A 15,392-nucleotide genomic window follows, 5' to 3' on the forward strand; every position below is an offset into this window, starting at 1 on the left:
TGTTTTGTGATTTTATTTATCTCATGTTGGCTAATACTTGGATTTAAAAAAAAAAAAATTCCCATCAAACAGCTCTATCAGTTGACTTTTGCTTTGCAGTATTGAATTGTAGTCAAACCACGCTGACTGGAGAGTGATGTTTTTCCTGGTCTTTTAAGAAAAGCTGGTCCATTTAAGGAAATTATCATTAAATGAGCAAACCCAGGTATTTAAAAGATGGGGAATAAGAGAAAAGGTAATTCTAATCACATCTTCTTGAAGAACCAGTGTGTAATAGTTCCACTGGGCTAGTTTCCCATACAAACAAATGCTTAATGTACCTCAAAGTGGATTTAGTCATATTCCATAATAAGGGTATCTACACCTGGATTTATTCAAGAATAGTTACAGTTCTGCTTAAAATTCGCAGCTTGTTTTCTTTAATCAGAGTTAATTTTCAAGCTTAAAGAAGCCTTGATACCAGGGTTACAAAGCTATTTCATTTTTTTGGAATGCTAGTGGTTTAAAATCAGTAGGGTTGATCCCTTGTAATGAATGCAGTCAAACTGTACTGCAAAAAAACATTTCAGTGGTGCTTGTCACGATGAAAAAAAGCAACCCCAAAACCCTGTGTCAATCGCAGTGTAGCAGTTAAGTGCATTTTCTGTAATCATCTAGGAAAATAGGGGCAGCTACCCTGCAGATTGTGCAGTCATTTTCAGCTGTACAGAGTAAGTACCAAGTAGGTGTGAATTGCTCCTGGTTTGATTTGATGATGGCTTAGTTTCACTCTTGGAAAGGTTACTTGAAGAAACAAGGCAGTGTAGAAGCAATGAAGAGGAGCCATAGCAATAAAAAAGGTACTTGTTCACACTGCACTTGCAAAGCATCCTGCTGCATCATCAGTCTTCGTTTTGGACTTGGCTAGGTTCTCGCCCTCATGGCTTTTCCAGAGCTCTTGTCCTCTGATGATTTGATTTATGCTGCTCCCCTGTTTAAATTTATTCATGGCCATATATCCTTGACAACTCTAACTTAAAAAGCTGTTCTTACTCTTTGATGTTGACCTCAAATGATGTCAGGCCTTTCAGCTGCCCAGCATTAGGCTGTGAGCACAGTTGCTGAATGATAAGGGACGTAGTTAACTGCTTCCTCAACTCCTGCATTTGGAAGTGAGCTGCAACTCTTTTGTTGCTTCCTGCCCAGTTGAAGTTGTTTCTTTGCTGCCTTTCCTCTGCACTATTAGAGATCAACTTTGGTCCTCTTTTGCCCATGAAAAATGGTTTGTGTAAAAGTGTACTGTCTTTGGCTTCTAGGCCTAAAGGGCTGGTGGCTGTATTCTGGTTGTGACAGGCAAGCAACAGTTAATTTCCAGTGCAACTTTTATCATATAAAACATGAGATAGTCCACCTAGCTTTCTAATAGCTTGTAGTGCTTTTTTTTGTTACTTGATGACAGCTGAGCCTGAATAATTACCTTGATTTAAAGAATCATTTGAACAGCTGAATATTTTTCACTCCTCAGTAGTAATAAAATGTTCATTTTGGTGTGTGTGTTAAACATGGATGGAGATTTTTTTTTTACCCAAAAAAACATCTAGGGGTTTGGGTGCTCCAGTCCCATTAATCTATTCCGATAAGAAATCCAAATTGCTTTAGGCATCTTCCAAAATATCAGACATGGTTCTATATATATATACATCTGAGGATTACTTAGCACATATGATAAAAAGATGGTTTAGCATCTAGAAATGATACTAGGAAGGCAGGTGAGAGGCAGGTGTGGTGGTCAGGGTCACGTGCACATTCCTGTCATTTTTATTTTTAGGAAAGAAAAGCAAATATCAAAATGCGTGGAGTTTTTTTTTTTCTTCATAGTTTCTTAAGGTCAGAATGCAGAAAATTCTTTGGCATGTAAATTAACAGCCTTTGACCTGATATTTCTCTAAAACCTAGAAATGTGAAATGCAACTGTTGACTTACTGTTCACTCAGGTTTGTCAGAGGGGTTGAGGTGCACGGGCTGTGGGTGAGAGCATAGCCATCCATCCGCACTGGAACGGCTCACGCTGGGACAGCCGATGGTGTTACAGACCAAAGTTTACCGCTGCTTAAGAGGCTTTTGCTGGGAGCTGCTCTGGGTGAGGAGGTGCTTCATGACCCGTTCATCCATCCCCACAACAGTAGTTAGAAGAGGGGAGTCAGACAGCAGAGGATGGGGAAACTTCATCAGCTGTCCCAGCATAAGGTGTCCCCACCTAAGAGCCAGAGCCCTGAACGGCACTCAGGAGGGATTGTACAAGTAGCTTGCCCGAGAGCATAAATCATTAAAATGTGCTCGTGGGATATGAAATTGCAATTACATAGTGCATCTTCCTGATAATTTTTCCTCTCTTGCTGCAATGACACGCATTAAAAAGCACCTTCATCAGGAATTACCGTCAAACTATTACGTCATTTTGCCAGAGCAGCAAGGGTTTGCACTTTACAGAACCGTTGTGCTTTGTGGATTAGTCAAACAAGATTTTATGAAGAAAGGAGCCCCATCATTTTTTTGGCCTTTTGTGTGACTAAAACACTTATTCACTGAGATTTTGAGTTAAACAGCTCCTACCACGTATTTTCCAAGATTACTACTTTTACGAACAAGCTTTGATCCCCTTGAAATTTCTAGCATCTATTCTGTCTGCTGCTCTGAATAGTATGAATGCGTCTGTGCATGTGTGTCTCGAAATGAATTGCTTGGAAGAACCATTTCTACCTATTTGCTTGTGTTTAAACACATAACAATGAATCAACAGCAAGTCCCTTCCCCCTCCAGATACTTTAATCCTTATCTTGCTCTAGTTACCCTGGAGATTGCTTTCATCTCTGGCTGTGCTATTCCTAATGCTTATCCTTTAGGCCTGGCTTTTGACTTCTGCAGTGCCATTTCGTGTATACATGTGTGTGCAGGTGCATATATATAGCTATATATTTTTAAAATTACATGCTATGTGTGTGTGGTGCTGCATAATGTAGAATTGGGAGTATTTTGTTCTGCTTGATTAGTCCCAGTGTTGCACCTCTTCAGTCCCATTAACTATTTGAAGTGGTGTCACTGGAGTGACACCTGGTGGGGTGTCTGATCATTTTAAGTTCAAAAGTACTTTTAGCTTCTGGATCCCTAACGGTTGTATCACTGTCCAGCTACTAAAACCAGGTTTATACATTAATACCAGTATTTTCAGCTCCATTAACCCAGTTTCCTCTCCAAAGCTGTGGAGGAGGCTGGGTGAAGTGTCAGGGTTAATCAGTAGTTTTGGTGAAAAGACTAAATGAGACTGTTGAATGTAAAGGAATTAAACTAACCTGAATTCCTGTCACCGCTGTTCTGAAGGTGAATATCCATATGTAGGTTTAATACAGTTTAAGTAATCCCTCTATACTATATCCATTGTTAATGGGGATTAGCTTTCATGTACAATTGGTTTATAGAAGAGTATTTATGTGCAAAATATAGGTTAATTGACTAAATTTTTAAACAGTACATGAGAAAATCTAGGGGAGATAAATTATCTGCTTAGTTTAATGCTGTGAGAGATACTTTCATCTACTTTTTAACATATATGACCTATCTTTTTGTAATTTTTAAATTTTTGTTTGGATTTAATCTAGCTTCTTAAAATACCATAATTCCATATATTTGTGGAAGTATTCTGTCATGAAGATGCATGAGAATTTGGTACAAGTTTTTAGAAGGAAGCCTTTCCTAGGTGTGCAATTTTATTTGTGGAGTCATAAATAACCATTTTATGCAAAAGGAATGGATTAGGGAAAATGACAGGACCAGAGCTGATTAAATTTCTTGCAAAGTCTTATTGTTGTCTTTTTATGAAATCCTTGGTTATTTGGAATGCTAATGATGACATTTTGAATCGAATTTAATTCATAAAAGACTTGCAGTATTAAAAAACAGGCAAACAAAACCAACCCCCCTCTCCCCCAAAACAAAACCAAAAACTTCCAGATCATGTATTTGCTGAACAAAATATTCCTTGCAGAATTACAGTGGATTTTTTAAAGACTCTGTATTTTTCTTGTTTGCTCTTTGGTGTAGCTTTTTTCATTTGGTCTTAAATTATCAAAGCCACTGTGGGTACCCTTACTTCCTGTGGAAAAGAAAGATGTGTTTGGGGTTTTGTTCATTTGTTTATTTGTTTACTCACAAAATGTCAAGAACGGCAAATTTATTTTTAGTGGAGGGCATCTGTGGAGTTTTGATGAACAAGAGCTCCTATCTTAAATGAAGAGGCTGCTAAAGGCTCCATCTCACAACCTGAAATCCCTAAAAGGCAGATTATATCAAATCTGATAAACTAGTTATTGGAGTTGCTACATTGAAACGGATTTTCTGCCTTATTCCTCTGTACTGCAGTACATGTCTTCCATCTGAATGGATGTTCACCTATTTGTGTTGGGTTGGTGCAGGATAGTAGGGGAGCAAATCACACAGTAAAGATTACCAATTACATTGTTTACCTATGGCTTTACTATTAGACTCAGGTTTTCAACATACTGAGCGTTGTAGTTCCAATCTGACAGAGGTTTTTTTTAAATTTTCTCTTTCATTTAGATAAGCTGATGCATTAAAATCAATGGGACTATCTATTCGTGCTGTTTAGATTGATTGTATGCTTCTGCTCGTTAATGGCTTAGTGGCAGAGTACCTGGCAGGCGGTTTGGCATGCCCTTAGAGGTAATACGCTGCTTCTGTTGGGTAGTTATCTCATTGAATGGCTTCATTGACATCATTGTGGCTGCTGACTGTTCGGTGCCCTGACTATATAGAGAAATGAAGCTAATCTTTAAAAGCTGTTTTTTAGAATGGAAAATTCCAGTGCAGATGGTCAGGTTAGAGCATATTCTTTATGTTGAGTTTAAACCCATTTTGAATTTAGTTGAGTTCCTACAAAGATGCCTTGGATCGCAAATTTACAGGTGTAGGTTGCAGTGTAGTGGGCCTGCAAACCCTAAACAATTTGAGCTGCATGCTTTCATAAACTATGGGAACTTTGCAATTCGCTTGACATGTTTGCCCATAGATAAACAAAAGGAGATGTATCTTCACGTTCAAAGAAAGAAATCGAGACATTAGCTGTTGGAAAATTGCTGCTCAGTAGCAAATCTCTTCTGGTGCATTTTAGAAATATATTTGCTTCCTTGTAAGAGACGGAACAAATAATCCACTAACTTTCTGCCAGTCTGCTTGATACAGAGGTACCAAAACGTGACACTTCTGTATGACATTCAGTTAGGAGCATTTCCATAAGCTGGTAAGAAAAAGCTCACTTCTTTTCTTCTGTTAGATCTAAAACTCTGAATTTATAAGAGAAGCTTAATTTGGACTATCTGATTTCCTTAAGCATTGCATCTAGTGTTCTCCTGGGGATTAGTTCTCCTACAAAGTTGCTTTCTTCCAGGTGACTGTTCTTGATGTCTATGCTAAATTGTTTTGGGGACTATCTGTTGCACGGCCTCCCTTGCTCTTCTGCTACCTCTTAGTGCATAATTGGCTTAATTTTCCTCCCTTTCTGAAAGCTTCCTGCTGCTTTGCTCCCTCGATCATTGCCCTGCTGCATTACTAGTAAATGTTCTCATGACTCCTGTCTCTTGCAGCTTTGGAGATATGTTGTCCTTTACACTGACTGCATTTGTTGAGCTGATGGATCATGGGATTGTATCGTGGGATACATTCTCTGTGGCATTCATTAAAAAGGTAAATTTGTAATCAATGCTATCTGTTCTATATCTTTAAATTCTTAAGGTGAGTTGTGGTTTGTTCCCCTCCTCGCCCCCAGGTACACTGTTTAGGTCATTGGTCAAAAAGGTACGTGAAAATGGGATTAAAGTGCTGTTTCAAACTATAAATTTGTAGTTTCAGGATCTGGCCCAGCTTCTATGGAAATCAGTGGGAGTGAAATGGGATCAACACTGTATTAGACTTATGACACAAGAAATTGCTCGCTCAATTACAGCGTGACCTCCCTGTGCAGATCCCATGCAGTTAAAGCAAAAACTAGTATTTTGATTTAGTGTAAATTAAAATGAGTAATACCATATTTATTGAAACAAAAACATCACTGAAGTGTTTCCTCTGGGGGCATGGGAGGAAGAGAAATGAGTTAGTTTACAAATTGAAATTAAGCTGATACCTGCTGAGTTTATCAAGTTGAACTCTGATGCCACTGAATCTTGCAGCTGAGGTCTGTGGTTTTGAAACAGATCTTTACACCATTTGCAAAATTTTTTTTTCTTTTCTTACATGTAGGAGATGCATAAAAGCAGCAGAAACACGGGAGTACTCTTTAAGTAAAGAAATTTAACAGATTTCAGGGAAAAGTTGTTGTTACTGATATAACCCTTTTCATTTACTGGGTGGGGGAAACCCTCACATCTGTTTACAAAGAATTTTCAAACCAGGTTGAACTCAGAACTTATCTTAAGTTGAAGTGCATTTGTGCAGGTTCAAAAAAATATCAGAGGTATCACTCAAATTATATCAGAAGCAGTAATGGAATGAATATAACATGTGGCAAAGATTTATTCATTTTGAGTGTGTCAGAGCAAAGACTTTTAATTTAGATTAGCTTGGAAAATTACTACCACCAAAGGAAAGTACAAATTTACTTTTGTTGCCAAAAGTGAAAGAAGGATCAATTATGAAAAGAGCATTAGATTTTAAAGCTCAGTTTTTGTCATTAAAAACGATGGATGCTATTTGTAAGAAAAATTAGTATAATTGACCTCGGTTTTGGACCCCCCCCCCCCCACACACACACTTGCAGTCTAGATAGATTGTTACGATGATTATTGTTACTTTTCATGGCAGAGAAAATAGTACAGTTGTTTTTTAACTGGCAAGGTCAAGCCCAGAATGCCTTATCTGCTAGTGGAGCCTACCAAGAAGTGTATGAAGAAACTTGCTAAGATGAGTTTAAATCGATCTACTTTGTTAATGACTCGGAATGATTGTCTTTGTCTAACCCTATCAAGACCTTTTGCCATGTGGATTGTATAGTAACTACAGAAGAAAGTGTTGTGTGCACCCCTGTTAATGGCTCATCTCTTCTGTCTGGCACTTCCATGGGTTTCCCTGGACAGTGACTCAATTTAAAAACCAAAAGACACAAAAGCATTCTCACAAAGAACCTATGGAAACCAAAACCTGCAAGTAAAAACCAAAAGTGAAACTGGTGGACAAGAAAGGCACCAAGGAGAATAGGACAGTTAGGATAGACACAGAAGGACAAAGACTCACAAAAATAGAGGAAAGAGGCACAGGTGTGTCCTGACCTGCCACACAGTTGGGAGCCAGAAGAGCAGAGCCCTCAGTGGGGCTTTGTGGGCAAGGGGCAAACCTAAAGGGGCACCTTTGGACTATGTCCCTCTGGAAGCAATCTGCAGCATTATTCTCACTTGCTTCTCTGACCTTGGCTTTTGGCAGGCCACTTGAGGTTGCTGATGGGCTAGCTCAAGTGGCTGACAGGGTGGATAAGGGAGCTGATAAGTTTCTGCTAGCTGAGGGGAAATGTGCAATCCCACTTCAAGGATTGCTTCTGCCCTTTGAAGCTGTCTTTCATGTTAAGTGGGAGCCAAACTGGAATGGGGAGGAATTAATCTGAACTTTTTTCTTGAATAGTTTTGTAACTTAAAACGTAGAAGCTGGAGGAGACCTCAAGGGGAACCTCTAACTGCTTCTAATGACTAAGTATTTGGTGTTGGATGCCGTCTCCCTCCTATCCTTTAGGTACATAAAGATTTCTATGCCAACTGCTGCAAATATCAAGGAGAACTTTGTTCCTTATCTTAAAGTAAAATAGCATCATTTGAAAAAATGTCCTTATGATATGCAAGATTCTCTCAAGACCTTTTTCTTGCTTACGACAATAAAATTTATTTCCAGCTTCCATAGTTTTCCTAAAGGATTTGGATGTCCAGTTCTTAGAAAATGTCATGGTAATTGGATGTCAAAATATTGGTATATTAACAATAATTTGGTACTCGCATCTTTAGTTCCTACAAGAGGAGAAACAAAGTTTGTAGTATTGATTGAGATAGTTGAAAATGTTCTTAGAATTATTTATATTATTTATATTATTTCTTAGAATTATTTATGCTCTTTCATAACTGTGATGCAGAGTCTTAACCTTGATGAATTGATTACTCTGCCTTCTAAAATGTACTGTGCAGGAAAAGGGGGTGACAAGCAGGGAAAGTATCTCTGTGTCTCACAGCTGTCAGCGGGTTTTTCTGTAGCCAAGTGCAACTCTCATTCCTTACTTGAAAATGAGATGCAAACTTTAAAATTTTACTATGCATTAGGACTTAACAGAGAACAAAACTTTGTCAGATTTTTCTGCACATTTCTGACATCAAAATGGTCCAGGCAAGTAACTAATGAACATACCACTGCTCAGAAAATAGATCTGTTTCCTTCACTATTCTTTCCCTGTGTGGTTCTTGTTGGTGGCGCAGTTTATTTTGTTTGGTTGGGCTTTTTTATTTTTTTTTTTAACTTTTGAATTCTCTCCCATGCTTCAAGTGATGCTGAAACAGGAAGATAACCTGGATGATATAGTTTAGTTTGCTATAGGTTTCTCATCTACCCTCACTTTACATGTTTATCTCTTGTTTCAGCAAGGCTGGCGCTGAATGTGTAAAGGCATTCTGATTGCTAATTTCTCTTGAAATCGCTTGGAATTTAAGCACCCAGCCACTTCTTTTGTATGTTGCTATATATGTCCCAATAGGACTATGCAGGTATTAAGGTTGCAGGTATTTTTCTGAACAAATGGTTTTATCCTTAATGAGGCACACCCGTGTGACAGGTTGTCATGTGAAAGTGCAAGGCAATGAAGTTGCTTATTTCTGGAGGAGAGGTTGTATTTCTGTGAGCTTGCATTATTTTTATCATCAGAATTTTTGATAAATGAGTGCAGGATTATTTTTGGATGTTGAAAGCCCTCCCTGTGCGTGGTGCCCAATAAGCAGAGAACAGCAAGTAACACAAATTTGTACTCTTCTTGATTCTTGTCTCTTTTCAAGAAGGGTTTTGGGTTTTGTGTTTTTTTTTTTTTTTTTGATACCCAGAACTTCAAGTATGGTAATAGAATTTCTTTTGAATCTAATTTTGTTCCCTCTGGAACTGGCATGCCTTACTTATCAGGGTAGACAAGCCTATTATTTCTGGTCAGACTTCATGCGTCAGCAAGGTGGTTATGAGTATACATAGCTTGACATGCAAGTTACCTGGCAGGTCTTTTGCGTGTATGTTCAGTGTGATATTTCATAGCTTTTTAAGCACACAAGCCAGCTTCATACCTTGGGTTTGTGTTTACGCTTAAAATACGTTATGGTCCAGGATCAGAAGAATAAATGTCTAAGGCAGCCTTTCCTAGGCTGAGGTTGCAGTTATCTATACTGTTACGTTTCTGCAGGCCCCTGATCTGAATATGTTATATCCCAGTGAAGCGTTTACACTGCCGCTTGAAATACCATGGGAAGGAGCTGCTGCACCAAGAATAATTCATGCACGTCAGGGCGTCTAAAGGGGATGGTGGCAGCTGTCTGGCAAGTTGGGACACAGTCTGGACATGCTGTATTTCTGCTGCACGATTGATCCATGGAAGCCTGGTGACTGTGAGGTATCCAGAGCTCATTGGGTTTATTGTGTGAGCAGTGCAGGGTTGCTCTGTGCATACGCTGCCCGTACTGTGGGCCTTTTAGATGTCTGGCAGCTCTGGCTGCAGTGCATCAGAAAACAGCTGGATTACCATTAAGAGAGGTAAGGTAGTACAGTGCTTCTGAGATACAGCTTGTTACTCTAAACAGCACAATTTGCATCATGTACTAATGTAAATATCACTTGGGCTTAAGACTTGCAGGCAGCAGATACTGAAAGCCCAGATGAGAAAAGGCTGGCTTGCTTCTCTCCTCCTGTTTTCTATGCATGCATGGGTCGGTTCTTTATTTTCTGTAAAGTCAATGTGTATTTCCTGAACTGAGTTACATTCCGCGTAGCATGTTCCTATTGTGGTAGTGCAAACCAAGTAGCAGAGCAAACAGCAACGCTGCAATAGATAAGAAGAGGAAAAACCTGCCCTTCTTTCCTTGTCGGCTCCAACCAAAGTTGCAGATAGAGTGTTTTGCTCCTTTAGTGCTACTTAAAATGTCACAAGTACAAAACAATGTTGTTGTTCACATGTCAGTATTTAACTGTGAATTTTACAGGCAGCTGGCAGCTTTTCCAAGCATCTGGCATGCCTTTCTTCTTCCAAAAGGAAAACAATGCCAAGGCCTTAAGCACACATCCAGAATCAGAAACAGTATAATCCCATTAGTGGCTTGTAGCCCGAGTACTGAAGAAGCACATGGACTTGAAGTTTTCTGGAAGGAACGCATCAAACTTGAGACGGGGCCACTGTAGTCTTTTACTTGGCTGCAAAAAGCAAATAACTGTGGTCACACGACATTTCTTCTGTCTGCCTCTGCTTCCTCGGGTACCTTTCAGCTTGACTGTGCTGTTGTCAGTGCATTCGAGGAAAACCCAGGCACTTCTCGCTTCCTGCGTCAGCAGAAGGCAAGTTTCTTCCTGGGAAGCCAGGTCCAAGGACTGGGCAGGGTGCAGAAGAACGCACATTGCCACATCTTTCTGCACAGCTGTGTTGGCTGTGCAGGTGAATGTGCAGCATGTCGTTGCCACACTGCAAAGAAGCGGAGGTCAGCCCTGGTTTTGATCAACGTGCCGTTTGTTCGTGGCAGCTTGCAGTAAAAGTGAAGGCTATTAATGCTTGAACATAACTCTAGGCAGAGTTATGGGACCAGTTGTGCTAATAAAATGATCAACAACAGAGTTTTAATTTGTAACCTGGAGAGAGCTTTCAGTGGTGTTGGTAACAGGAAGGGAGGGAAAGAAAAGCATATTTTGCTAGAGTGTGTTTTGCCAGAGGGCTAGATCTAACTTTTTCTTTTGAAATAATTGCTTTGAGCCTAGATATTTGAGAAAACTGGCTGCGCAGGTTTCTAGTGGTGAGAATGAGAAGTATTTTCCTTGTCCTTTCCAAAGTTTTCTTCACAAAAATTACGACTGTTCTAGTTCTTTAATGTTGATTTATCGTGTTTATAATACAATGTTGAAGCATATATTTTGGTGATATGAATATTGACATAAATCTGGTGATTTGTGCCAGCTGCAGAATCTGTGCCACTGTGTCCTTTGAAGGTATCTGCAGTGTCTGGTTGATTGCTTTTAGCTAGTCGCTCATACCTGGCATATGGACAAGACTGCTTTTATTCTAATGCCTTTATGTCCACAGTTTTCTTTCTCCCCTTTCCCCATTTTCATGACAAGAAGTAAATTCTCTAAATGTTTGAATTTGTAGATAGCAAGCTATGTGAACAAATTTGCCTCGGACATCTCCATCTTGCAACGGTCGCTAGCAATCCTGGAATCAATGGTGCTCAATAGCCACGACCTGTACCAGAAGGTGGCACAGGAGATCACAATTGGGCAGCTAATCCCACATCTGCAGGGGTGAGTATCTTCAACTGCCACCAGATACAGTGCAATTTTTTTTTCCCCCAAATGAGCACAGCGTTTGGAAGGAGTGGTATAAAGACTGGCGGCCTTCTCTAAGACTCCTGCATCTGCTGTAAGCAGCTGGATGACTGGTAACCAGCTTTCTGGAGTTGCTTGATCATTGTTTTTTCTTTTTCCTTTCTCTTTTTTTTCATGCTAAGCTGCCGTTTGCTGTGCAGTTGGAAATGGGGAATGAAGAGAAGAGTACTCGGTAGTAATAAAATGCTTAACATCATTAGTATACAGATGGGGTTGTTTTGCTGGACAGTTTCTGGGAAGTGTGTAAGACAAAAACTGGTCAACTTTTGCTGAAGGTGTATTTGAAAAGGGAGAGGCTTGCTCTTAAACAGTAATGTGTGGTGGTTAAATGGATGGAAACTGCCCCTTGTAGCATAAGGTAATGTATTGTGAACCATAGTTATGCTTGCCTCCCATCTGGGACATTTTCCACTCACATGAAAAGCTTTTAATATCAATGGTTATCTCCAGAACCCTTTAGGGAAGGTTACTCTACTCTTCCTACCTCTAGCTGTTGGGCATCTGGTAGAAGCTGATTGTTTAGGCTCCTGATATGATCAGCAGAGGGTCAATGGCCCTTCAAGGGTGTGATTCCTTCCACCTTTCTTGAATGCTGAGTCTCCCTCTGGAACATCTTGACTCTCTTCATAATAGAAACAACCCTCTCAATAATAGAAGCAACCTGGTCATGACCAACCTTGACATATTGTCTAGCTTTACATGGTTAACATTAAGTGCAAACAGTCCCTCCACTTCTACCTACAGTAATGCAACAGGAAGATCAGTTTTTACAGCTTGTGTGTATCCACATTCTTCTGTTACATTTATAATTTTGTTCCAAACAGGACAGACCAAGAAATCCAGACATACACCATAGCGGTAATAAATGCACTTTTCCTTAAAGCACCGGATGACAAGAGGCAGGTAAGTTCTTTGGTCTTGTTGTATATCTACGTATCTGTAAGAAAAGTGTGTCATATGCATACCTACAGTTGTCCCAGTCACACTTCTCTTGCAGTTAATTCAAACTGAAACTTGTTCTGTTGTTTCATGCTGTTATAGTATCATTCATTTTAATGGAGCTACCTCCATCTCGCATCCCATTAGTAGGGATTAAGCATTCTTCTGTGCTTTTTTTAGTTCCCTGTAACCTCACATGAACCATATTGACTGTGGCTGGCTGTAATATTTATTGTACTGAACTCTTTGCCAGCACAGCTTGTAAAACCAGGCTATTTTTTGGTAAACCGTTCCCCCTCCTATTTTTTAATAAAAATTACATTCCTTTTGAAAATGGAAATATGTTGGCATGTATTTAATGACTTTTATAGTATACTATTTTAAGTTAACTTCAGTGCCAGAGATCAGAAGTCTCAAAAGGAAATACTTCAAGATTGCTAGTTGCTGTTAAATGAGGATGGAATGCAACGTGTTATGAAATGGAGACGTTTTATCCATGTTTATCTAGTCATTAACCTATGTCCAAACAGATTTAGTTATTTTATTTAACACTTCTGCCACCAGGAACAATGATGGTAATTCTTGTGGTAACATACTGTTAGTGTCCAGAACAAGTTCATTGAGAGCTGCTGAGCAGTTCGGACAAGGAGTTTCTTTAGATTTATTTACATTTTAAAATGCTGGAGACTGTTTAAACAAACATCAAAGCCCTAATGGGTAATTTCTCATTTTGCTTCAAAAAATATTTTTAAAATTACAAACAGGGGAAAGTAAAACCATAGTTTAATATAAAAAAAAAGCCTTTTTTCCCTCCTATTCCTTTTTCCTTCTTCCTGCAATACAGTCTTCAGTTATTAAGGGAGGAAGGCACCTAATGAACAAAAATTGGACTAAAACTTTCTTTCAATTTTGACTTAAATCTGTGATAGGTCCTTGTAAGAAAAACAAAGATAAATTGTTGCTACTGGTTTGTTTTGTGGAAAGTATGCTTTAGTCATATTTGAAATTGAGAGACCGTGTCAAATGTACAGAAGACATTAATAGTAATCGGTGAGTATGTGTTCCTGAAGATGACAGTACCACAGGGTCTTCCCAGCAAGTGAAACTGTATTTGACTGGCAGCGTAACCACCTAGTCAGGCTGGCAGTAGACCATGCAGACTTCACTTCAGCTGTAGTACCTGCTGTTTTGACACAAAATTGTTAGTCATGGAGTTTATGATCATTAGAACCTAATCACCTGATTTGGCTTGAAGGCTAATAACTATGACACATGCAGAAAATTTCCTTCAGCCTTTAATAACCTATAATAAGAGTTCAGAATCTGTTAGGTTTCTCTTTGTATCTATGTTGTGGTTAATTAGTAAACCATACATTGAAGAAGATAGGTGTCCATTAGCTTCAAGGTAGGGATAACTGATGTGGTTTACTGAATTCTGTCTTTCTAAGACGACAAACTGAGATGAAGCAGTCTCATGTACTTATCTGACTGTGGGTTCTCAAAAGTTAGGGTTCGGCCCTCACAACGAATGTGGGTAGGAGTGAGAAACTACACCAAACCCTGTATGGCTCTAGGAGCTTTGGCATCCTCCCTGCTACCGTCTTACAGGGACTGGCATGATGTGGATGACTGCACTGCAATTAAGGAAAGGATTTAAACTGGTGCTGGTATCTGAATCCCTTCCCCTCCTTTTTTTTTTTTTTTTTTTTCCTTTTCTGTTTCTGTTAACACAAAAATCTAGGAGGTTCAAGGTTTCTCTTTTCTAATCAGGACTCCCTTGTTTTGCTTCCTCTGCCACTGTCAGGCACCAATTTGTCTGGGGAAACCTAGGTTATTTAAAAAAAACCACGTAAAGCTTTATCTGAAAAGAGCTGTGAATTTGAGCATTGAAATGATACTGTGAATGTTTGAAACATTTTTTTTGGCAATTGTCTGCATTTCTACAGAGACATGTTGCTATGGGAAATGAGATGGCAAATTTTTTCAAAAAATACTTGTTCTCATCTGTTATTCCTATACTTATTTTAGAAGAGGCAGCTCATCAGCTGCTAATAGCCATATAGCCTTCTTGGAGACAAAGTTGATTTTGTTGCAGTAATTGGTTTTGTGAATGCTTGTTTTGCTCGTATAAGTTTTTGGTCCAGTGACAAAAAACAATATCCCAATAGAGGCTTTTTAAATTACAGGTATAAGAAAGAAGTGGCAATTTGATAATCTTCTCCAAAAAGTAAAATAATAGATTATTTATTTATTTTTTACCGTGAATGCAGAAAAGACTACCTCATATTCTTTACCTGTCCATCTTTTGGCAGTGGATATACTTTGACATAACTAGCCAGTCTGTTTCCCATAATGTGAAGTCTATCATGTGCCTGGCACTCCCCCTGCAGCTCAGTTGTGCATTTCAGAAGAGATGGAAGTATTGGTATCGTTCTTTCCTTTGCTGTTTGGTGCAACTGAAACCTGCCCAGCCAGAAAAGGCTTAAAAACTAAAGCTGAGTTTCTCTTGTCTTTGGTCCCTTCTTCCTTCCTTATCGTTCCCATGTTCTGTTGCAGCACCCTTTGTCTGGTATACTGAAAACAGTCAAAATCCGTGACTGCCTCCTGTCTCAAAATGAGAGTTATTTTCTTTTTGCAAGCAAGTGCTCACCCTAGCACTTGCTTTATTTACACTGTTTCTGCAGCCATGTTTCAGCAATCCAACTCTTCGTATGTTTTATATAATAGTCTCAGTCTTCCTGTTTTCTAGTTTCTTGTTTGTTATATAAAAGTAAGCAGTAATGTGCTCCTCAACTCTCACAAAGATCAGCAGGAAT

The 15,392-nt window shown here is 39.2% G+C and overlaps 1 protein-coding gene across 1 annotated transcript in view; it reads left to right on the forward strand.

Annotated features, from left to right (window-relative positions):
- ELMO1 (engulfment and cell motility 1) overlaps positions 1-15,392 on the forward strand; it is a gene marked incomplete at its 5' end in the record, with an annotated part of 242,586 nt that overhangs the window by 39,279 nt on the left and 187,915 nt on the right. The window contains 3 exons of the mRNA XM_010296172.1: positions 5,637-5,736; positions 11,402-11,553; positions 12,462-12,540. Of these exons, the coding sequence (XP_010294474.1) occupies positions 5,637-5,736; positions 11,402-11,553; positions 12,462-12,540 (331 nt within the window). The remainder of the gene's footprint in view (positions 1-5,636; positions 5,737-11,401; positions 11,554-12,461; positions 12,541-15,392) is intronic.

This window comes from Phaethon lepturus, unplaced genomic scaffold (genome assembly GCF_000687285.1).
Source record: "Phaethon lepturus isolate BGI_N335 unplaced genomic scaffold, ASM68728v1 scaffold3321, whole genome shotgun sequence".
Lineage (NCBI taxonomy): Eukaryota > Metazoa > Chordata > Aves > Phaethontiformes > Phaethontidae > Phaethon > Phaethon lepturus.